Source organism: Peromyscus californicus, unplaced genomic scaffold (assembly GCF_007827085.1).
Source record: "Peromyscus californicus insignis strain IS unplaced genomic scaffold, ASM782708v3 Scaffold_7__1_contigs__length_154581171, whole genome shotgun sequence".
Taxonomy (NCBI): Eukaryota; Metazoa; Chordata; class Mammalia; order Rodentia; family Cricetidae; genus Peromyscus; species Peromyscus californicus.
Genome location: NW_026294595.1, coordinates 22,330,184 through 22,356,203, shown reverse-complemented (window position 1 = coordinate 22,356,203; position 26,020 = coordinate 22,330,184). Strand labels below are relative to the sequence as shown.

At 37.3% G+C, this 26,020-nt stretch overlaps 1 protein-coding gene across 1 annotated transcript in view; it reads right to left on the bottom strand.

The window, feature by feature from the left end:
- The window catches only part of Arhgap15 (Rho GTPase activating protein 15), a 597,450-nt gene that overhangs the window by 174,222 nt on the left and 397,208 nt on the right, over positions 1 to 26,020 (bottom strand). The window contains exon 11 of the mRNA XM_052725640.1: positions 25,577 to 25,654. Coding sequence (XP_052581600.1) covers positions 25,577 to 25,654 — 78 coding nt within the window. The remainder of the gene's footprint in view (positions 1 to 25,576; positions 25,655 to 26,020) is intronic.

Sequence of the window (26,020 nt, the reverse complement as noted above, 5' to 3'; positions counted from 1 at the left end):
AGATGAAAGAGGTTTTCTTAATAGAATTCTAATTTTGAGAGTGGTAACTGATGGTTTAAGCAGAGTTCCAGGACCTGGTAAGTCTTGGTCCTGTGGGTAAGGTCCTACATTCTTTCAGAAATTCAAAAGAAGCAGTCCTGATAGCAAAACCACTTTATTTTCTTTCCTCTCTAAATCTTTAAGAAGAGCGTTAAATAAAAAGCTGAATAAAAGGGGGGAGGTCAGAAATCATTAAATTCCAATATTGCTGGAGGGCAGAAAAAAAGGGGCAAGAGAGGAAGGAGGGAGGGAGAACAAAAGGGAGGTCAGTAATGAGAGAGGTAGAGAGGAAAGGCAAAGAAGGAGGGAGCAGAGAGGAAGAAGACAGAGAGATGGGGAGAGGGAGAGAAGGCGAAGGAGACATAAAGAAAAAGAGAGAGAGAGAACACCAGCCTTTAATCAAGGATTGCTAATCATCAGAGACATAGCTAAGCAATTACAGAATCATCACCGGATCGCTGATTACACCTCAGTAGACAGGAAGATGGGAACATATCAGAAAAGGAATTATCATGAAGACAGAAGTTTCTGCAAATAATATCTATAGCTTTAAAGACATTATTTTACATATAATGTCAGAAAGTATTTTTTGAAAGGAACTGTATGTCTTAAAGTCAATGCAAAGCAAGTTGATTGAAAGCAGGAAATAAATGGGATAAAAAACTACAATGTAAAAGTAGAGTCAAAATATAATGCACACAATTGGAAGCACAGAAACGCTACACAAAATAGACAAAATATGTCAGGATAATTAATGTACATTGGTGGTGGTAACTATGGTACAGAAGGCAAATGGAATTAGAGCTTCTGAAGAAGGGAGCAGAGAAGATTGAGTAAAATCAAAATGAGGAACGTGATAGAAGAAAAGCTCTTGGAAATAAAGAGAGGAAACCCATTGACTAAAGGGACACATTTGGTCTCAGGAAATGCTTATATACATTCCTTGTTTTCACACAAATACTAAAATTTAAGATTAAAGAAAAGGCCAGGGCTTCCAAGGCCAGACAGCTAAATCATGCTAAAAGGAGGAAAAAAAAAACTGGCCCCAGATAGTTTATAACATTCAGGGCTGGATGAAAAGCTGTATGAATATCAGAAAAGTTAAAATCTCCCTTTCCTCATTTTCCCTGTTATTCATTGATTATGAAACCATGTACACACACGATCCCTGTTCATGATCTCTTCTCTAAAAGGAGCTGGTTGGAAAATATAACCTACAGAAAATTATTGGGAAACCCCTGTGAATAGAGAAAACTTGACAAAATGAACTGCACTTTGTGATACGAAAGCAAGATCAATACTAGAATATAAACATTGATTTGAAGTTCAACCATTTTGGGGTTGTTTATAGTTCTTTGTCTTACAACATAAACAAAAATTAATACAAGATGTTTACTAAGGAAAAACTGCTATGGCAATCCGTATTTTTATCTCTTTCTAAGTCTGTCCTTTGTCTATAACACTCCACAAAGGGCTGTCTAGAGTGCAGGGTGCTTGAATGTGCACAGGTATGTGTTCATCTGTGGAATGTTGAGATGCTATTTATATTCTCTGTGCATATGTTTATATTATTTGAATTTTCATCAGAAGGCTTCAATACTTTAACACAATCAAATTTTAAACTATTTTTCTTCTAATACAGAAATGCAGCTGCCCAGAGATTTGAGGTGTCTGAGATCCTCTGTTTACTTGATACATAATTAAGAGAAAAAGTCACAGTGAAGAATATCTCTGCACTCTTTTGATTTTGAAATCAGGAACTTCCTGTGAGATTTTCTTTGTATTGGTCTAAATTTGGAAAGGACATTTTAAAATCTTGGGATGGTATCTTAATCATCACCCAATAGACCTGTGAGCTCTCAGTGTCCTTATCAGCAGTGAAAACAGAAGAATATCAAACTATTCTGGTGGCAAAAAATAAAACACTAATACTGAGGTGTTCATAAGAAATTTCAAAACTAAACAGAAATGAATTGGGTCTGCTTAGAATTAGAGACTTCCTCTGCCTGTGACTTTGATCTAGTCATATTTATCTGGTTTTTGTTGTTGTTGTTGTTTGGAATGTAGACTTAAGTTTTGAGAGTAAAATGTCTGACTTTACTCATTTCAATTCACACAGGCTGCTTCACTGAATTATTGTTTGAGTTTAATCAGCTTCTACAGATTTGTGGTGTGTGTTACATGATCCAATTTTCAGTCTTCTAGCCATCCAGATTACATTGCAGTATCATTGCTCTCCTTCTAGAGTTCTATGTGTGTCTGCATGCTCCCTGTGAACAATTGCACGGTTCAGGTGCTCGGAGTCATGGCAGACTTGACATCTGTTGATTCTCCAGCCAGCCCTGCATGTACGTAGGCAGCTCCATGCAGGCTGTTCTGGATTTTTACACTTAGGACTTTTTCAACATCTGATGTCGACAGAGTGTGTCTCTACTAAATAATACATGGATGATGATGATTCTTTACTTGTTTCATATTTTTTAAAAAAAAAAACTTGGCCAGCTAAAGAATGTAAATTAAAATATTTATTTTTTTGTAGGAAATAAAGTGCATAAAATTAGCAGATGTTTAACTGCAAATTAATAAACAGTATTTTGTAGTAATCAGTTTAATCTATTTATCTATCTATCTATCAATCTATCTATCTATCATCTACTTATCTGTCTACCTATCTATCATCTACCTACCTATCACCTATCTATCCCTTACTCTGGAAAACTCTCATTTACTCAGAATTATTTTCAATAAAAGTATTTCTAATTTGCCTTTGCTCAGAAGAAATCTTCCAGTCTGCTGGAGGACTTAATCTTCATAGTTAAGTAATCTCACACAAAATTGCCCTAACAGAATATACATTAAATTTGAATTCAGAGGTCTTGGATTCATTACATTTCATTAAGAATATCCATGCTGTATACCTTTTTGGCCCTTCCCTTCCACACTAATCTTCTTCTTGAATGCAAAAGTCATGAAGTTGATTTTCTGTAAAAGTAGTAGTTCAAACAAGTTCATGAAACTACTACTGGAAACAAACAAATTAAATAAATGACAATGAGTCTGATGAAATGGCTCTGGCTCTTCTCTATTGGAGGAACCATTGCTTCTGTGTACTAATGCATCCTGGTGGAATGCTTTTGAGTAATATAAAATGTATGCATTGGTTTTTTAATTATTCTTCTCAAAAGACAATTATAGTTCTATGATAAACTGTTTGGTGTTGGTACCTGACATTTACGTCACTGGTTACTCAATCCCTGTCACATTGTGTCAGCATTCTCTTTTCTTTGCTTCCTCTGTTTTAGTTTTTTGAGACATGGTTTCTCTGTGTAGACTTGGCAATCCTGGAACTCACTTTGTTGACAAGGCTGGCCTCGAACTCACAGAGATTGGCCTGTCTCTGCCTCCCAAGTGCTGGGATTAAAGGCATGTGCCACCACTGCCTGCCATACACTCTTTTCTTAAAATACTTCTTAGAATTTAGGCCTTGACTCTTTATCCTGGTGCTCATGGGGCCCTCAGCAAGATCATGAGGATGGTTGAGCTCAAAATGGGACAGCGAAGAAATGACCTTCCTGTTGTAACGGAGCCAGCACATACTCACGTGTTCATTACCATCCCATCTTCCATCTTCCTTTCTACATGAGTGACTCCCATTCTCTAAGAAGAGAGTTGGGGCTCAACTCTATCCAGTTTTCAACACAAAGAGAGGGAAACAGCTTTCAAGATTTACCTTCTGCTAAAAGAACTGCCTAATTGCTATTAAGTATGAAAAAGTTGTATATTATTGTCCCTTCATCACTCATAGGTAAACTGGCATGTCATATTTACTGTATGGCTTTAAATGAAGTGTTTTGGCAAAAAGATAAACATGAGACACACATGGAACTGCTGTCCACAAAGTATCTAAGCTTGCTTAATACATGTAGAAAATGGTTTGTCTCCACGTTTTTCTGTTTGCCTACCTCTCAAACCCAAATAAGCTTTTCTAAAGGAGAGAAAAAGATTCTCTATATTGTTACTTTGGCTAACTCATGGGCTGCCACGGTGTGTTTAGACAATGCTTGTTAAAAAAAAAAAAAGACATGTGTTTTGCTCTGCTGCCTCTTCTTTCTGTTAAGAATCTCTTGCAGAATGTCAGTTGGGGTAGTATTTACTAAGGGCCCTCTTCATTGGGCCACTGAGTGAGTTGAATAATTCTAATAATCAAAGGCACCGAGCCTGCATCTAGTTTGGGAAATGAAACCATGGGCAATTTTCAAAAGTGGTGCCCTCAATTTTTGATGAACTGTCACACAAACAGGAATTACCCCAATTCAAAAATCACATCTACCAGTAGACAGAGAGCAGCATCTGTGGGTGATTTCTTCTACCCCAGTCCCCTCAAATTTCCTCCCTGCCCTCCTAATAAAAACACACCCCATTGCCTCATGCTTTCAATTTAGTACGATCATGCCTCTTACTGGACGTTGCCTTGCAGGACACCATCTGTCAAGTGCAGAGACACAAGGTATGGGGATTTGAAATGTGATGTCTTATAATGAAAAAGACGTGTGTGTCTTATATCACATTCAATATTAAACTCAAAATGAGACTGCTCAGCATGTAGAAGAAAATCTCGTAAACACTTGAAATAAAGGAAAACGAAACGACATTTATCATTTTTCAGTCTCTAGATGTAATGTCTTCAGGAAAAGAAACTGCCCTGCTCCTTCCTCTTAAATTCCCTCCCACCGATGAAAAGACTGGGAGAGAAGCTCTAATCTCGGGAAGCTTTTCCAGAATTTTCTTTGGAGAGTTGAAATTTTGCTCTGCTTGAGATGCTGAGAATGTGAAGCTGAGGAAAGAAAGAGACACAACAGCATCCTTTCTGTAGTTGGGGCCACTTGCTCCATTTATAGCTTGAATTCTTTTTAATTTGTTCTTTTTTTTTTATTTTTTGCAATGGCTCATGTAATATCAATTTACTTATCACATATCTGAACAAATTCCTCTGCCGTGTAGTAGAGGTAGAACTGAGAAGCCATATTTTCCCTTAAGGAATTCAGGATTTTAAGAGGAGAAGAAGGAGGCAGGCAAGTAAGTAAGTGAATGACTTGATGGTGCTAAATTTGCTGACCAGGGCATAGATGAAATCAAGGAAGACTAGAAAAGCAAGCAAGCAATAACTTGTATGTGGCAGATTCAAGACTCATGTTGGAGAAGGGATGCCAGGTTACCCTGATTTGAAACAATACATTTGCAGGTGTTTGCAGGACTCTGTATAGTATCCCACGATGAAATGTATCCCAGGATGGGCTGGAACATGGCCTCCAGTATGCACTGGGCAAGAAAAGAAGTTGCTGGTCTGATAAAATTCGACTTCCTCAAGTGAATTTGCAGGAAATCATGGCTTTCCTACAGTTCCAGCATTTGGGGATAGAGATCACTTAGCTCCTGTATCTTTTTGTTTGTTGTGATGCTAATAATCAGCCAATTGTCCTTGAAAATGGGCTCTACTCAAGAATCCCTGTATTTGGTCCTAATTGCTAACTCTGTACACAATCAAGCTATTTGTCTCACTATTCCTAATACTTTCACCTGAAGACAGGCACGATAATGGCACCTGCTTGATAGGGTTATTTTTGATGATCAATTATACACTGCTGATCTAAACTTAGCACTGTTCAGGCCCATAAGTCCACAGTAGATATTATAACTGTATTATTGTGTTTTAGTATACTGTAATTTGAGTGTAACTATGCACTGTCAACGAGGATCACAGTGGTAGAATGAGCATGCTGATTTCTTCTAATCATACACACATTCATTTTAGGCATGGAAAACTTCATGCCAGCTGTTCATTGAAAAATAGTTGGGTGGCGAATGCTTCTGGAGACTATGAACATCTCCAGAGAAATTCATCTGCCTTGCCACTAGCTTGTAGGCAACCTTGAGTTAAATTTTGTCTTTTTAATTTACTCTGTTGAAGTGGGATCATCTCTGACAGAACTGACTTATTGAATAGTGAACCAAGGAAACTTTTTCCACCGCTTTACCTTTCAGTCTTCTAATTAAATCACAGCTAAATTCATAAGAAATAGACGCAAACTGATTGGAATTTTTCTTCTAACTTTATTACCTTTCATAGACCTAGTCTAATAATGTGTTCAGATCATTGAGCATTTAGGTTGAATTAGAAATAAAGACATTTTTGTCATCTCTTAGTGTTCTTTTTTAATAGAAACAAATATTCAGGTATTAATAGTGAGGGAAAAGCTAGCTCTATGTGGAAAAGGGTGAAAGAACTCAAATTTCATTCTTGCTCCCTAAAAGGTATACCAACATTTCTATTAACAAGGAATGAAAGTTCATTTGTTACTTAAGCCTTTGATTTCTTAATATTGCCCTCCTTAGCTGAAAATTTGGCTGCTTTAATGCAAGTGGGAATACCTTTAGAAGATTATTATGGAAATGGGTATAGGTTGGAGCACTCCTTTTATTCTTTTTGGTCTAGTTCTTCTTATGATAAAGGCATGCCTTTCTGGGAATGCTAGCTGGCACTAAGGACACAATCCTTGCCCATGGAGCGAAGAGCATTGCATTGACCTATATAACTGAGGGTGTTCATTTGTCTACCACACACTAAATACTGATGGTATTTGCTGATATTTTCTAAAGTAGAGAAAACTGGTTGGTCAAAGCCATATAGATTCATATCTGCCAAGATAGTGCCCACAATTGTGAAGTAACTGTAAGCCTCACCTGGCAGCTTTTTGTTTACATTATAGTACCATACAATAAAAAAAGTAACTATTACTTACTTTTGTTTATTTGTTTGTTTTTTCCAGAGCTGGGGACCGAACCCAGGGCCTTGCACTTGCTAGGCAAGCGCTCTACCACTGAGCTGATTCCCCAACCCTGGATAATTCTAGCTTTGTTGTTGTTGTTGTTGTTTGTTTTGTTTTTGTTTGTTTGTTTGTTTTGAGACAGGGTTTCTTCTGCATGTAGTTTTGGTGCCTGTCCTGGATCTCGCTCTATACACCAGGCTGGCCTCGAACTCAGAGATCTGCCTGGCTCTGACTCCCAAGTGCTGGGATTAAAGGCATGTGCCACCGCTGCCCCGCAACTATTACTTTATACCTTCTAATTTACCCATCTTTGAGAAATTGATACACTTAGATACCTACTTTCACATTTTAAATGCTCTCTTAAATATTCAAATATATAATTATGCCTAATTATGCGATACATTGTATTTGAATACAAAATCATAATACAACCTTGGCATCCTTGTCATCTTACACCATTTGCCTTATTATGCTGTGACATTTTGAGTATTTCTGATCAAACAGTATAAATGGAACAAGTTTCGCATACTGAGCCTCTTAAAACCCACTTTAAAGAGATTTACTATCAATGCACATTTTCTGTTCAGCTGGAAAAATAAGAACTTTGTAGTGTATATTATAAAATGTTAAATATTAATACTATTTAAAATTAATGGTATGCCAAAGAAAATGGCTAATAATATATTATACAATTAAATGCTTATCATATTAGCTCATCTATTAACAAAATAAAATAGATTCAAACAGGAGAGCTCTGATTTGTAGTTTTTAAGCAAGGGTTGCCCATGTGTAAAAGCTAAATTATTTATTCAATTTTTAAACAGCTGGATACATCAGTTTGCAATTATTTGCACTATATTTGAATGCTTTGTCATGTGTCTCTGATATAACAAAAAGAGCAAACAGTTTTTCTTCTTATATGAAGGCTCATTTTTTTTTCCTAAACAAATCTCATTACCAATCAATCAAAACATTGACCAAAAACTGATACTTCTTTATGTCCCAAATATCTTGGGGGAGCCAGCACTTAACCATGATCTCAATACTACTGTTGAATTGCTGACTGTCTCTGTTCACCACATTTTCAGCCACATAATTCTACACCACTATTCTGATTCCTCAACATTTGCCATTTCTGTCCAAGGCTAAGTCTCTCCTATTTCGTGTTCTCAGCTTCAATTCTCTGTATGTTGGTATATAGATGCTCACATGCCATCATGTGTTTGGCATAAATGGTGATTGCCTAAAAGACTGAAAGTGGGCTTGTTTCTCAAAACAATTCAAATACTACATAATGATAGATGATTCAGGGCATGGGAGGGTCCATACTTGTGTGTCTGACCAAGTTAGCCAACGTAACTTAGAAATAATTATCCCTTTCCTGAACACATCAATTACAGCAAGGTATGAGTATATCAAATCCTCAAGTAATTTTACTGGCATGTTTAAAAATCTTCCAAACCCTGCAAAATGTATTTGCTTAGTGAGTTTTAAGCATTTATAAAACTGTTTGCAGGTAAAAGAATTACTTCAGTGACCCCTCATCTCTCTTTTATTTCTCAGTCCCTGAAGTGTGGTACTCATCAACAAACTGTGAGAAACCAGTTGTAAGAAATGTCTTGCTGCTGGGGTATGGTATTCCTCTGGATAAACACCACACCTTCCATCCCTCATATGTGCCTGGGTGGATTTGGACCTCAGTCTCTAGGTGTGGACCTTGGTATCTTGGTAAAGGCAATCAGCTTAGTCAGAGTGGTTGATTCCGGGATTGACGAATGACCCTATTTGGGGAATACAGGCAATATATATTTTGGGACAGGAGATTATGGGTGGACTAGAATTAGGGAGTATGACTCAGAGCTGTCGTTGGCCCTTTGTCCACCCTGTAAAACTGAGAACAGACCCAAAATGGAGATAGGAAGAGGTGAGAGACAGGCTTCACATTCTAATGATGCTGTTCAAACTAGAGGTTAGTTTTGCTTAAAGCTGACAATTTCCTGAATTTTCCAGGCACATACACAAAAGCATATTCAGTTTTGTTTTGGATTAAGCTGATTAACTTTGTGTCTCATGAAATATTCCTAAATAATCACACATATTTCTGATTTATTACTTTGCCTCTCTAATAGTGCTGATTTTTTAGCTTTAGAGCTTTCGTAATTGGAAGACCCAATACATACATTAAGAAAAATCAACATTTCTTTTTATTCTCCATTGATGTTTGTTATTTTTAAGCTGAGAGAGTGTAGAAAGTAACCAGTTGTCTTACAAAATCCATCAGCTTATGTCCAAAGGAAGTGAAGATAATGTGTGAAAAAAAAAAAAACTCCTCTAAGACTGTGATTTCGGATTTTTTTTCCTATCAGAGATGATTTTTTTAAAGATTATCCCATTGAGAAAGTTTAGTTCTAATGCTAGTTTGAGGAGAACTTTATGAACAGAAACATAATGTTGGTGATTATCAGCCAAAATCATTGAGGGGCAGGGGATCTTTTTTCCTATGGAAAATTATTTTGAAAATTTTTATGCCAATAAAAATGAACTAAGTAGGTGATTTGCATAACGGATGGGACTCGACCAAAATAGTCTAGTTATACCTAATGCCAAAGAAGAATTCTGTTAGTGGGTAAAACAGACTTGGCTCTGGTACAATGGTTAAGTAAGACTTCCTCTTCCAACTACTTGCTAAAATCAAGGCTCTTTATTTTTCTTTTAAAGTTCTCAGTACTTCGGAGTTCTTCACTCTTTGTCATAAGACCTTCACCTCTTCTGACTCTGTTGTTTGCCATCCTCCCCTGATGGTTTCCTCACTGGTCCGTGTGCTGTCCTGGTTGATAAGAAGAGGTGTTCATGTTTCAAAAGGAGTAAGCTGTGCATAGCAGCCGCCACACAAGAGTCAGTTTTTATTAATGTCACACTGTAATGCAGGAATAGAAACTATGTACCATATACAGTGTGACTCTCTAAAACTTGTTTCTGTTTAAAAAAATAATGCCCATGCCATCTACTCTGAATAAATCATAGAACTCTTTCTCACTTATTAATGACTATGCTGCAGTAGCCTTCTTAACACAACTCCCTAATCGGTCGCAATAAACACATCTTTGATATAAAAGGCCAAATCGTTTACCCTTCTTGCTTAGGCAGAATGAACTGATTTCTAATTGTGTCAGGGACAGTGAAACACTGGTACAGAATCATGTCAAAGAAAACTCCTTTGGGCAACACAGAGCACCCACCTACTCGGCCATCAAATCAGGTTAGTCCACAAGTATTTTAAATGAAGTTAAATAGAGATAGATTTGGGTGTTACCAACAGTGCTTTTTATAATGTCACTTGAATATGTATATGCTCAGTGACCTAAGTAAGTTTTTAATCCCACCTCCTCCAGTTTAAATTATCTATAAAAATAATTCAGGGCATTTCTCTGTCAGAATAACACACTCCATCTAGTGAAGGCTAAATCATCTATTTCAGTCTCTGCTTCCTTTCCCTTTCCCTTTCCTCTTGCCCCCCAAATAAAACTATTCATATGGAAAGCAAATCCCAAGCACCATTAGAACAGCATCATCTCTTATTTACTTCACAAAACAGAATACAATATGGGTTGCTGTGAAATACAAATGAACTGTAATCCTCATCAGGTTTGGAAATAATGGATTCAGGCTAACATTTCCAGAAGAAATATGAAGGCAGTATTCTAAATTTCCTATTCTTTCCCAAATGAGTTTGCACAAAATGTGTCGCTAAGAAGAGTAATGTGCCCATCACATAGTGAAATTTCCCACTTGCAAAATGAAAATGAAAAGTCTGCATTTCAGGATGGCATATTTAAACACATGCACCATGCTGTTCGTACAGTAGGGAAAAGAAAGCTCCCCCTACCGGAGCATAAAAAGCCTCATCTCTTTCCTGCACCCCGTGGCTCCTTCATATGCAGGAAGGCACAGAAACATATAGCCTCCCCCTTCTCAGCATCCTGGTTCTCTTAGCAAACATTACATTTTCTTCATTTTAGTTAATTAAAGGACTGCTGGACACTTTGTTATTGACCAGTCTTAGCTCTGTCTAGTTGAAATGGACATGGAAAGCACTTGGGTCCAAACACATTTTCACCCAAGTCAAATGGTTGTAAAATTCACAGCTCAGTGGAGAAATCCCAAGAAGAAAGAAAAGTAATACTAAAAGGATATTTGTATGTGTATATAGTATGGTTTTTACCACACAAAAGTATATATGCATCCAGGGAATGAAAAACCAGCATGTGAGGATTTTGACTAAAGAAGTCAAAATACACAAGTCACATGTAGAAATGAAGAAAGGACCCTGTGACGCATGGATTGGTATTAATGGTTGGATATCCTCATTTATTGTCATATCTTAAAGGCATAGCCAAATTAAAGATACACTTGTTTTATTAGAGAGCAAGGCAATTATATAGAAAAGTATTCTAAGGAAACATATTCAGAATTTCTAAGCTTTGACAGTTGAAATGATTCCTATCTACAGAAATAAAACCAAACAACCACCACCACCACAAAAACCACTTAAAGAAGACTAAGAATTTCTACCAGTTCTAACAAGAGGCAGCCATAGTTAAGGGGGGCATTAAGCATCTTTGCATAGTTTTAGGTTCTTGACATGAAGAAAAAGGCTACTCCCACTTGTCATAATTGGAAAGCTGGAGAGGTGACTATGGGACCAAGCCTTCCATTATAGTTCACCATTTTTAAGCCAAGGCTCATACTTGCCTTCTCTTTCTTTTTTGAAATAATACTTAGGGATTGAGATGCATTCACAGTCAGCTAATATGCTAGGCATTTCTACATTTTTTTCCCCACTGGATGAAGTAAATGACCAGCTCCCAAGGTATAGTTGGACTCAGGCACTTTGAATTCCTTGTACCTTCAAGGCCAGGAATAATTTGGAAACCATGCTGATTAGATTCTCAGGAGGCTGAGCCCCTGTTTGGCTGTGTGGCTGAAGGGATGGGCGCCAATCAAAGATGATCATGACTGCTGTCTTGTTTCCTTCAATGGGTTTAAATGCAACCACTTCCAGATCCAGGTGCTTCTGCTGCAGCCACAGTCTATAAAGCACCATGTCTACATTCTTCCATGCTTCTAAGCAGTTTGAAGAAAGAAATATGTAATATAATCACTGACTAAAATTAATCTCCTTTCTACCTCATCTCAATCTTAATTTTAATAGACAAAAAAATACTAGATTGAACTTTTTTCTTTTAAAAGAAATGAGCAAAATGGATTCTGATCTATTCTGAATGGGGTACAAGTGATAAAGATTCATCACTTGTTTCCAAGAATTAAAACTGGGTTACCTTTTATAATGAAAGTGTACCTCAAAACCCGCTGCACTAGGTATGTTGGAACCCATAAAATTTCCAATTACTGTTTCAAAATTTATTGTGCACATATGGAAAATAATACTTGTTAAACAGAAAGGGGTTTGTGCCTTGTGCTGTCAATACTGTGAAGGATGGGGTGATTATAAAGCAAATTAACAATACTTTTAAATGTGCATTCACTTATCTTTCCAATTAAATCCTTGTTAAACAACCGCACAGACAGTAATGGCGCTTCTGCAAAGCACTGATCAAGACAGTTTTATTGTAATTTTTACTCTGTAACAATTAATCAAGTAGGCATTTTCTTCATTATTAAATTATTTAGTTAATAAATATTCTCAATAGGCTAACATATTTGGAGTTTCCACGTTATTTTTGATTTTCCTACAGTGGAACATGTTTGGGGTACTTCCATTCTCTAGCACAGGGGCCATTAAAAGATGGGACTTTATAAATTCCTTTTCTCTAGAAGAATAAACAAAGAAGAAAAGTCCTTGAAACTTTAAACCATTTAAAAATCTACTTCAACCATCCTGTAAAGAATGGGAACACATTGCTTTTAGCAGGTAAGAAAGGAGAAGTTTTACTTTATTTACAGTGTCTTTCTTTTGGAGTAAGCATGAAAATTAATGTTTGAAAATTTCATCAGGAGCAGTGGCAGACTTTTGTGCCAAGAAGCTGCATTGCAGCAGACAGTTCCCTTTGTCATCCTGTTCAAATGACAAACACTTGACCATCGTTTCCTCCACAGACACAGGGAGATTCAAGTGAAGAAACAGATTAAAAGGTAATTTTAAAAAAATTCCATCTACATCATTTGCAAGTGTGAACATCTCAAAGTCCTGCTGCACTTAAAGTGCTGTAGAGGTTCTATTGGCCTTTGGCTTTTGGTTATAGTTCATTGCGTATTAAGTTTTCAAGATGGAGAGTTTTTTTTTTTTAGGTTACTAGATTAGCAGTAAGGGTAATGTTAGCAGAAATTACACTTTGATGTAGAATCCAAATGAGCTGTATTCATCTAGCAGTGAGAATCAGTAGACACAAGAGAGACAGAATAGTTTGAGGGCCAGAAACAAGATTTCAGGAGAGATGGCCATGGAAATGCTGTAATTTGACATGAACTAATATTAACTCATCACTTAGGGAAAGCAAGGCAGGAACTTGAAGGCCACCCTACTTACTCTTTGATACAGCATTACCTCATACCGAGGAACTGGCTTCCCAGCCAAAGAAGTGGGGAAAGGGATGGCTTACTGACTAGAGGTAGTCTTCTGCTTAGGGAGTTTTCTTATACAGTGTAGTAACATCTATCTAGGGAAAGGCACTGCCCACAGTCCCACGGGCCCTCCTACATCAAGAACAAGACAACCACCCATGGTCTTGCTCTCAAACTAATTTGATCTATGTAATTCCTCAACTGAGATTCTCTTCCCACAGAACTGTAGGATGAGAATCTTTATGCTAATGTTGAGCAGAGGGTAAGGCAAAAGAGAGAAGGAAAAGAAATATAAAACTGGATACATGTGGTATGAGGATAGCTCAAAGTGAGCTCATTAAGATATACAGCCTTGGCTTTGTCAGGGGGTTAGGACATGGTAACGTAACGTGAATCTCAGAAGCCACACTGGATACTTCCATGATTTGGGGAGGTGATGTTAATCCAGGTAGATCTCTGGTGGAAATAGAATGGCAAGCACTTCGGCAAGCAGAGGACCAGGTAGCATAATTTTATTGAGAACTTACAATGAGCATAGAACATGACTGGCATAATGGGGATCACCCAGACAACTGTGAGAGAGACATAGGATTATAGAACAGATCCACAGTTGCAAAGCACTATGAGAATATAGCAATAGAAGCAGTGACTTCTTGTTGAGATGTATTCCAAATATCATAACATGAGTTTGTCTATAGGCAAAACCTATGATGGTGTGCCTCTTGCTCAGAAGGACAGATCTGCTGTCACAATATAATGACATGCACACTTGCAAGCCCCAAAGGCTGAAGGAACATATGATTCTAACAAGCTAAGCTCAGAACCAGGAGTGATCTTATAGTTTCCCTGAATATGATAAGAATAGGTGGGGATAGCAATAAGAAGGGGAGTGGTGTGCTCAGGAAGAATGCAGCCAAAAGGATGAAAATACACAAAGAGAAGCAATCTGGACGAGAGTAAAAGAAAAGATGATAACCCAGTAGAAAAGATAGATGTCACCAATCCCTGGTGCTATTTAAGGAGAAGAAAGGGCCTGAATTTGACAGGCTTCCAGAGCCTGGCATTTTCTATTTTATGCCCATCTTCTTGGTCAGCAGATTGGAATGTCCATGGACATGGGGGTTCTATGACCTAGGGAATGTTATTTGTTCCATGTATTAATGTATTTGCAGCATCTCACATGACGTCTGGCCTGAGTAGGAACTCCTTAAGTGCATATCAAGGAGATGATATAAACACCCAGTTTCATAGATCTTACCTCTTCGTTTCACATAAATGGATTTGTTCTTGGACTCCTAATGCAGAGGGAAACTGAGTGACTTACCTGTCACCCCTCCTCCAGGGTGCTTGCTGATATGAAAGCATGAAAGAGAATGGACTCTTACGCTGAAAGTGTAACTCTGTCCCTCAGACCTTAGTTCCTTAGTTATCTTGGACCTTAGTTATCTTGTTTTGAGGCCTGCATTTTGCAAACTTTGGGCAAATCTTGAGATTGTGAATGAAAACATCTCTCCACTGACCCTTCCACTGTTAGTTTCTGTTTCTGAAACAGCTTTGAAGAGGAGAGTGCTTCTTTCTATAGGGCACATTTGTCAGGAAATGTTATTAAAGTTCATGGGGCGCCTTGATGAGAGATGATGTATGAATACATGTGAGTCATTAAAGCTATCATTACTAACAACAGGGATTTCTTGTATGAAAACAAAAACAAGAAATTCAAAATCAGAATGCCAGCATCAACTAACAGGAGCAGTGCAAATCAATTGCTCTTGATCCAGCTAACTCATCATTCCAAGCATTTGGAGGCCAATATGGCAAGCCAAGCTCTATGTCTGATACCATATCCGATAAGTTCAAATGTTAATGGCATGCTGTGTTGATAGACAATCAGTTATCTTTCCTTAAATTAGTGTTAGTGAAGTTAGATAGGGATATGGGGTTATTCATTGTCCATTTCTGTACCTTGTTTATTTTCTTCATGAAAAACTAAATGCAACTTTAAAGGCCTCTGGGAGAAAAGAGACGATACTATAGGACTTGTTTTTATTGTTGAGCAATACAAGAAATGGAACCAATGAGATCACTTGATACTTAGGTAATATAAAGTTGGTTTGTATTAACAGATTATAGCTTGCTTAGTTTCTTTTGTAGGAACAAAATTTTGTTTAATGAATACAAAATAACAGGTGTCGTTATGTGCTGAGGGCACACAGATGAATCAAGATTTTACCCCTGATGAACTCACGGGCAGACAGAGACTTTATTGGACAGACATTTCAAATGGGCTTTTCCTTGTAAAAAAGATCTTATTTGCTGGATACTAGGAAAATATGTTATAATGAGAAGAAGGTTTTGACTCTTTGATGTTCAAAAGAAGAAAATAGTTTTGAGTCTATCATGATAAATTGAATTCAACAATCTGATAATGTATGCTTTGCAGTAAGTTTTAAATGGATCATTTTGGGTCCTTGTTGTGTATAGACTTTGTAGCCTTAGGAAGGTTTTTGAAACTTTTGAGGTACAGTTTTCTCATGTGAACAATGAGGGCAAGAGATACAAATATCTGGCTTTGAGATAATGCCATCTACTAGATTCTCAATTAAAGGTTGGGTATCATTGGCACCGGACTAATTCTGTTATGCTTTTCAATATTATTCACTCTTTAGTTTTGTTAGAGAACCATTAGGCTAGATATCTTTCCTTTTTATTTATTTCTGAGTGTGCAGTATTGGAAAATGTTTGTAGTAATGAAACCTGTCAGCAATTTTAATCATATGTATACTACATTTGTAGCATTTTTAAATTATACAAAGATTCAGTTTATATGTGGTAGTGAATACCACTTAGTCAACAACTGAAGAGAAAGTTTACATGAATTAGAAATCTGGTTAACAAAAAAAGTGGATAATGATTTATTTCTTAAATTTCAAATATTGTATAACTTATGGATAGATACGTTGTATTTCTCTGGGAAGCCAAAACAGAGTCAGCCAGATACTATCTATGGTGGAGGTTCCCAGACATGGCTACAAACTCTCCTCTTTTCAAAGATGTATTTATAGTATCAACCTGAGTTGAAATTGGAGCTTCTATGAATGAATGACTCCCAAATCCTTCTTTTTTGAAAGTTCTATTACTTCATTCTTGTAGCAGAAACTCAACAGATGTCCCACACAGCCATTTTCCCCTCCCAGGATCATGCCTTGTGTGTCTCCTTCCCCCAGGGTATGGGTGGGAACAGCCACTTCCCTCTAGCCAACAGAATGTGGCAAAAGAAATGGGATGTGCACTTTATGATTGTCATTACTCAGGCTTCTAGTTTCTGTCTTCTTATTAATCTTTCTCTTTCATACTTCTCTGACGACACAAGCTACCATTTTGTGATTGGCCTATAGAAAGGTCCATGCAGCCTCAGGCCTGTAGCCACTGCTAAACTGAGACCTTCAGTCCAACAACCCACCAGAAACTCAGTCCTGCCAAGCACCATGTGAACCCACCCTGAGGCAAGCCGCCAGATGAGAATCCACTCCTGGCTAACACCTTGACTGCAGAGCCTTCAGTGAAACTGTGCCCAGACTTCTGACTCGCAGCAACTGGAAGATAATCAGTTTGCATTGGTTTAAGCAGTTCATCTGGCAGTGACCTTGTCAGACAGCACTGCATGTCTGCAGTAGAGTCGGAATGCAGAGAAAGAGTGCTGTGTGTGCAGTGTAACCAGGGCAGAAGGAAGCTTGCTCTGTTTTTCTAGCAAGCTTTCAAGAGCGGCTTATTAACTATTTTGGTGGTGATGGTTTCTGAAGATGACAATACAGTTCATAAATCTCCTAGGGGGTTCTTGAGGGTTGGCAGCTAAATAACTCTAACTTAATTTCCGGATTCAGTAGCCAAATGTCTATGGAAAATCTGAACTGAATTTCATTGTAAAATTTCCATAGACTCTACCCACTCCCTGTATCACAAATTCATTGGTAAAAGGAAATTAAGTTTTTCTTTTATATCCAGGAATTCCAATGTCCATCCATTTGGCTAGTAATGTGATAAAACTCTGGATACCAAGCCTCTCAGAAAATTTCCTGTATTGGATTTCTCTTTCTAGAAAACAAATCTAATTATCATCAAAGAAAATTCCATCATGTAGATGACAGAACCATGTTTGATTATTAATATTTAGCAATATAGTATTACTAATAAAACTAATACTCATTTTTATCTAACTTCTTGTCATCATAATTAAAGTAAATAGTAATTATCAGTTGACTGATTCAGTTTTTAAGTTGCTCACTTTTTAAAATATTAATTCTCATTTTGGAAATGAAGAGTCTGCAATTCAAAGAGATCAGAACAAATCATTTCAGACTTGCAGAATAGCTCAGAATTATGACAAGAGGGAAGGTCCTTGGATTCTTATCGTGTTTGCCTTTCCCACTTGACTGCCTCTGCCTTTAATTGCTTCAATTACAGCTTTAGGTCAGCTTTTATTGTCTGTTTTGTATTAAATTATATAATATAACCCACAATAAGTGTATAATTTTTCTTTAACTTTAGTGGCCAGAATTTTTGTACATTAAAAATGGAAAGGACACCTAAGCTTGCAATAACTAGAAATTATAGTTTATTGTTTTGGCCTCTGTGCTCAGAAATATGAAGAGTTTGTTTTCTTGACCTCTTTTTTTAAAAAAAAATCCTTACTGTGGCCAATGTGCTTCCTTAGGCAGCTAGCAAGCTATATGAGTTCCAGCATCAATAGCATTCAAGCTCACACGCTCAGTATAGCTGAAAAATGAGGTCTGAGGAAGTTTCTAAAGCCCTGAACAATGTTAGAGCTTGCCCATTCTATGATCAAGTGAACTTTCTAGCTTTAAGGGAAAAATAAATCATTGTTAAAATAAAATCTCATCATATGGAAGCCAAAAAGGTACACCTTTAAAAAAAATAATGAAACACATACAAACCACCACCACCACCACCACCACCACCACCACCAACAACAACAACAACAAAACAAACAGAGAAACTCACCCTGCACAATAGGATAAAGTGAATAACACAGTTTATTTTGTTGATGCTGTGGTTGCCAATGAAAGTGAAGTAGGCTTAAGGAAACACTCATTTTAAAAATAACAAGAGAGCAACATAAACTCACTTAATAGAAAAATGAATGGATTTGATGCAAGGACTGTTTTATAAGAGCACAACTAGAATTTTGAAAATCCTGTTCAAAGTCCTTTCTCTTTCATCCGACTGCTTATTTCCAGATGAAATGGTCAACTGTCCACATTCGTTCCCACTTTTCCTTTCCTTTATTTGATTTTGATGCTGCAAATGCTATGAGATGTGGAGGGAGAAGCTACTACAGCTCGTGCATTGATTTAAGGTGCATGGCTATAGAAAAGTAGCCTGGGTAGAATTGCTAACACAAAATTATTTGGCTAATGATATATTTTCAGTGTGGTTGACCTATTATTAGCAACTTCAAAGTAAGCAAAACCATCCCTTTCAGCAAACATCTAATATGTCTTATTGTGCCAATAAAATCTTTGTGAATAAATGTAGGGAAAGTACAAGACTACAAATTAAAAATCCTCTCCTACTAAAAACAACAAACACACGTGTGTGGATGCATATAGAGGATTCTTGGCCATGTAGATTTATGTAATGCATATATTTTGATCACCCATAGTGAAAATGTGAACATGATATCTCTTATCTGCATTTCTATCTGTGGAAATCAATTCTAAAATCCTGGTTAGAAGATTATTCCCTCCAATTCCAGGCAAACACTTCCTGGGAAAATCTGTTACCATGTATCATGAAGTCCTGAAAATCCCAAGTCTCCTCTCACTACAGTGCTTTATAGTTATCCCATTGACTCAGGGCTTGGGGATGCTTCATATGTGGTATTTTCCAGAGAGGATGCCAACCCCTCCTATCTCTTCTATAAAGAGTGAACCCAGAAGACATCTAAGTAATACCAAAGAAAGTCACAGCTAGATTGGATTTTGGGCAGTATGTGCAGATGGCAGCTGAAACTGAGTGTTGATGTGAGGAAGTCTGGTGGGATTAAGACCCACTGTCAAAAGTCCTTAAGACAGCCACAGAGCATCCTCTATGTTGAAGTCTGTCTTTTGCATGCGTGCACCCATGGTGGAAAGCCACCAGGAGGTCACAGGTCATGCAGAAGAATCAACACAATGACACAAGCTGATGACAGGTTGACATCTAAGGTCATGCACCAGTTTTCTTTGGGGATGTCCATATAGACCAGAAAAGTTGCATCAGCAAAATGTCACTGAAAGCTGTCACCAAATTCAACAAACAAGGCAGAGCACTGCCCAGTAATGCACCAATAGCCTAGCAAGTCCAGAATCTGTAATGCCTTTCTGTAAGACTGCAAAGTGTTTCTTGATCCAAACATAGAATCATAAACCCTGTAGAGATTCGAGGTGTCAGGACTCCTCATTCCTGTGATGTTTTCCCAAGCATCCCCATTCTTGAATAGTTTTAGCCAAGTTGAATAGTAGTACCATACCGATAACCAATGCTGGGAAGGAGAGTGGAAACAGGGAAGTGCAAATGCATGCACAGCATGAAAAGACACTTCTCTGTTTTTATAAGGAGGATGTAATAAAAATCAGTGCATGGGGAATGTAGCTTCTTGGCAGTGGTTAGCAGTGCAGACTTGAGTCAGAGACATCTGAGACCTAGTGCTAGCCCCTTATCTGGGGACATCATTTAACAACTGAGCCTCAGTTTCCTCACTGAAAACAACAAGCTTAATCATTGTACCTATCTTCACTATGAGGTTGAAGAAAAGCTTAAATTAAATATATATGTAGGGAGTTCAGTGGATAGCCTGATATGGTAAGTTGTGAAAATGGTAGCTACCTATACAATAAAATTATTATCAGCATTACTAATTTTAATTAGGAAATGTTTTTCAAAAGTGATCACTTTGAATTTAACTTGTGTGTCATCTGATCTGGAAGTATAATAAGGGTATCTAATTCTTTCTGGTTTAGTGAGTCAAACAGAAAACCAAAACAAATTGAATCATTCAACTGGTGTATTTAGAATTGCTGATGATTATAGCATTCAAGAAAGTCAGCGAAACACAGAAATTGCAATTCAACTGTTCTTGAAAATCTCCAAAATCAGTTTTCATTTGTGTAGTCTAACAGTGGATAGACTTATTCATTTTTTAAAAAAACGTATATTTAGAACCTTTTAAAAAAGAGGCATCATGTAAGTTGAACACAGAGGAAATAAAAGATGCTAATAGAAAAAGGGAACACCAAATTCTTTTATGTCCCATATGAAATTATAAAATGAATGCATGCTGTTTGCATAGCTCTGTACACTTTTCATGGGAAATTCATGCCATCAACACTTTATTTCATCACACAGTCACATGCACACAAGCATGTGTTAGCCTCCTAGTTCCAAGTACTAATTCAAATAATACTCCCCATCATCAAATTTTGAGAGGGTGATATATATATATATATATATATATATATATATATATATATATATGTGTGTGTGTGTGTGTGTGTGTGTGTGTGTGTGTGTGGTGTGTATACATATAAAATTTTTAAGGTTTTTAAATTTTATCTTATATGTATGAGTATTTTACCTGCATTTAAGTGAGTGCAACCTTCTTCTGATGCCACACAAGCCAGAAGAGGGTGTTGGATTGTAGTGGATAGCTGTTCCAGCTTTGATCTGGAAGTTCTACCCCATTTAGGCTTCGGTAACTGTCACACCTACAAGGCGGAGCTGAGACAGGATCCCTGAAGACCTGAGATCTGGAGGGGCCGGCTCTCTTGGTTCCTGGATCCTGGATGCTGGAGGTAGACCTAACAGAGCAGAGTTCTCCAGAGAACACCCCTGGACTGTGCTTCACCTTTCCCAGACCCTGTAACCTATCCCTTCAATTGTAATTTACCCCACAAAATAAACCTCCCTTTTAATTAGGTGGAGTTGCCTTAATAATTCTAGCGATATTGAATCACCTGAATAGTTGTGAGCCTCTACATGGGTGCTTGGAGTTGAATCTAGGTCTTCTGCCAAAGAAACAAGTGCTCTTAACTAGTGACCATTTCTCTGGCTCCACTACATGTAAGTAAAAAAACAAAAAACAAAAAACTCTAAAACACAGAGTCAGCAGTATCAAAGGTCCCAGTGTAGCAACATTTGTGTTGACTGTGTTGAATCCTCACAGTGCTCTAAAACAGGAAGACTGTTTGCTGACAATTTATACTACCAGATACCAACTCAGGCCTCTGTCCAGCTTTACATTGTCAACATTCATGGAAACATGAGCAGTTACAAAGTCTCTGAGGATGCTGAAGTTTGGATTGTAAAAGATGAGATGGATAGATTTCATATTTTCATTGCAGATTTCTTTCTTTTTCAAACTGCTGAGCATAATTTTTTTAAAGACAGGAAATGCAGCTAGTGTTTGTTTCTAGCATGGCTTCTGTTTTGAGATTTCTTCTTTGTAGGAGAAATGTGTTGCCCAGCTGTCTAGAATCCCAATCAGGATATGGTTTCAGCATGAGCTATCTTACAAGAATGATTTTAGCTGCTTATAAACAGAATAAAAATGAGGTTGGGCTATTTCATGCAATTTTTACCCACAGAAGGACACTGTGACTTAGACCAATGGGACCAATATGAAGAAGTAATGTAAAATTGGGTTCAGTGTTTTGCTGGTCAAATTAGTCAATAAGAAGAGCCCCTAAAGATTCTCAGAAACAAGAATTATGGGACAACTAGTCAAAAGAACTAGTCAACACATAAAAGAGCTATTCCACCTGAGCTTATAGAGAAACAGTTTAATTCTACCAGTTTTAATACCTCTACCTGAAGCACTCACAGGACCATATATACAGAGGCATATACACATACCACCCCCCCACCCACACACAGGGGCATACACACACATAGATACACACATACACGAATATGCACACACATACATACTTATCCCACAATTATTAATATAGGGATGCCGCAAGACTAGCACTGCTTCATGAACAAGAACAACAGCAAAATAGGCTGAAGAATTGGCCTAGGCCTGAGTCCAATTCCAGGTATCCATGTTGGGTGGCTCACAACTGCCTGTGAACTCCAGCTCCGGGAAGACCCAATGCCTCTGACTTCTGTTGGCCTGAGCACTCACTCACATTCACATACCCACACACAAACACAAAATTGAAACAACAAAATTTATCTTTTTTTGGAAAAGCAAGAAAGAGCCAGGTGGTGGTGACACACGCCTTTAATCCCAGCACTCGTGAGGCAGAGCCAGGTGGATCTCTGTGAGTTCGAGGTCCAGGACAGACACCAAAGCTACATACAGAAACCCTGTCTGGAAAAAGTCAAAACAAAAAAAGAAAGAAAGAAAAAAAGAAAGAAAGAAAGAAAGAAAGAAAGAAAGAAAGAAAGAAAGAAAGAAAGAAAGAAAGAATCATATCCAACCTTGTATAGAGATTTGTGGAAGAGGAAGAGGTGTGTCAACTACTTTATCCTATTTTTTGAGGCCAAGACCTTCAGGTTTTAATGTTTCTTGGTATAACATCCCTATGTACATTTGATTATATTCTCTCTAAAAATATTTACATTCCCTATAAAGTATTAAATCAGTGGGCCTTAACATAGATGGAATTTTAGATAGTAGATATCAGTATACTATTATAAATTCAGCTACTGGGAGTGTGGGAACACAGAAATGACAGGAGACTTCCTGCAGGATGATACTTACATAGAATTAGGGTCTTGAAAAATAAGGGGAAAAATGACCATGTTTCAGAAAAGTTGGGTGTACAGAATAAGAAAGAGAAGATAGGAAGATATTGGAAGTAAAGAGAATATATAAAAGCAATGAGAAAAGTACGCAAATGTGTGAGGACAGCCTAAGAATGAATCACGGACTGGGCTGAGTAGCTCAGCACTACTGCACATGTGAACATGTGTGAACCAGAGTTCAGTCTCTAACATTGTGAAAGCAGTAGGCATAACTGTAAACAAAAAGCAGCATATAGGAAAACCAGAGGATCCAGTGCTACCTAGACTATAAAACCACATCAAGAGGAACTGTTAAGTTTTTCTGAAGACACCACTGACTATTTTTAATTTCAAGGAAAATGAATATGAATCTGTCACATTACTAAGGGAACATCACATACATTGTTTGATTTTATTCTTTAGATATTTTTTATTCTTATTTTTATTTTATTTATTTATTTATTTTTGTTTTTAAGACACAGGGTTTTTCTGTGTAGCTTTGGTGCCTGTCCTGGATCTTGCTCTGTAGACCAGGCTGGCCTCGAACTCACAAAGATCTGCCTGGCTCTGTCTCCTGAGTGCTGGGATTAAAGGCGTGTGCCACTGCCGCCCGGCTAATTCTTGTTTTTATTTTTGTATCTTATATGTATGTGGATGTTCAAGAATAAGTGTGTGTACCATGTGTGTGTTAGTAGCCAGGCAGGCTAGAAGAGGGTGTTGGATCCCTGGAAACTCAAGTTTCAAGCAGTTGTGAACCACCTGATGTGGGTGTTGGCAACCAAATTTGGGTCCTCTGCAAGAGTAGGAAATGCTTGTAACTGCTAATGTGTCTTTTGAGCCTCCTGTTTGATTCCATTCTCACAAATATTTCCAAATCACTTCCCTCCATCCCACTAATTTTACTGAAAAAAAAAAAAAAACAAACAAACCCAGAAACATGAGCACATAATGTTTAAGACGTCAAGGATACAAACATGTTATGGATATCTGGCCTACATGTTATTTGTCCGGTTATGAAATGTATAAACTACTTAAACATCATTAAGGTCATTTAAGCTTCCCGTTTTTCTTTTCCTAATTTTCTTATTTTTTATTTTTTCATTAATATACTTTCTAAGGGTAGCTTCAGGCTCTTAGCAGAGTTGAGCAATAAGTACAGTTATCACGTGCGTCCTCACACCTCCAAGAGAGTCCCCTTGTGCTAGCACTTTGCATTGATGACGTAACTTTGTCACAACTGATGAGCCAATGTTGATATATTATTGTTGACTGCTAGCCATGGTTTATGTGAGGTTTCATTCTGTGTGTTGTATTTTTTATGGATTTGGCTAATAGATAATAACATGTACGTACAATGCTGATGTCATACAAAATTTTTTAACTGCTCTCAAATTCTGTGCTCACTCATCTTCTCTCTCAAATTCCTTTTTTTACCATGAATCTTTCACTATCTGTATAGTTTTCCTGGAATGCTGTATAGTTTTCCATATGTAGTTTTTGGCCTCATCTATTCAGCAATATACATTTCAGTTTCCTCTGTCTATTCATGGCTCAGTAGGTGGTTTCCATTCATCACAGTAATATTCCATTATATGAATTTACCCCATTTTTTTAATTCATTCACATACTGAGTGGTATCTGATTGCCTTCAAGTTTTTATCCATTCCTTTCTGGGGCTGGAACCCAGGGTCTCATCCATCCTGCATGCTAGGCAGACATCAGACTCCTGAGCAATATCCCAACCCTATCTTCAAACTTTGACAATTATGAATAAAGCTGTAAATATTTGTGTTCAGAATTTTGTATGGGAATAGCAACAGAGATGTTGTATCAGATGGAAAGAACACAAAGTGATGTGACATTATGTTTCCACTGAATGAGTGTTAACTTTATCTCAATTTTGAGTTGTATTGTGCTAACATCATACACATCTTTCATGTTTTCTTTTTAAAAGTTTGTGATTTATGTTTAAATGTTTGTGATCTTATGTTTTCCATCATTTGTCCATTGTTTCCTTCATCAACACATATCAGGTACCTATTATAACCTGGAAACAGTTATTCAAAGCTGGGCTACTTTTCTTTATTTTATTCTTCTCTTTCCTGTTTTATTACTTTGTTTATTCTACTTTTGTTTATGTTACATGAGCTATTAGTTTGATTTCTATTCTATGTATCTCTGGGTACATGGGTTATTGTTTATTTCTCTGATGATAATTTAGTAATTCCTTCATTTCTGTACATTGTCCTTCCTCCTCCTGCTGTCTGCTCAACATGCACAGCAGCATCTGAGCATCACTAGAAATGTGACTTCCGACAATGTCTGAAGAAATCACTTACCTTGGTTGACGATAAATCTTAACTTCTGTATTGTTGCCAGATTGCCACTAACTCGATAAATCCCATCAACATCTAGGCCTGAAAACAAAATAGCATGTTCCAAATCAGTACATGAGAAAACTGAGAATATAAACAAACAATAATGAAGTGAACATCCCTTCTCCACAGAGAAAACAAATTTCTAGGACCTCAACTAAAGCAATGTTCAAAATTTTAATCCCCCAATTTTAATCATAAAGTGTTGAGACAATCAGCATCAAATACAAGTTTCATTAAAACAACGACAACAAAAATCCATGGGGTTGCATGGCATATCTAAGATTATTCTCAAGACAAGCAGGAAGCAAAGTGTGTGTGTGTGTGTGTGTGTGTGTGTGTGTGTGTGTGTGTGTGCATAACTGCCCTTATTTGGAAAGATAAAACAATTGGACATGTGTAAGTTGT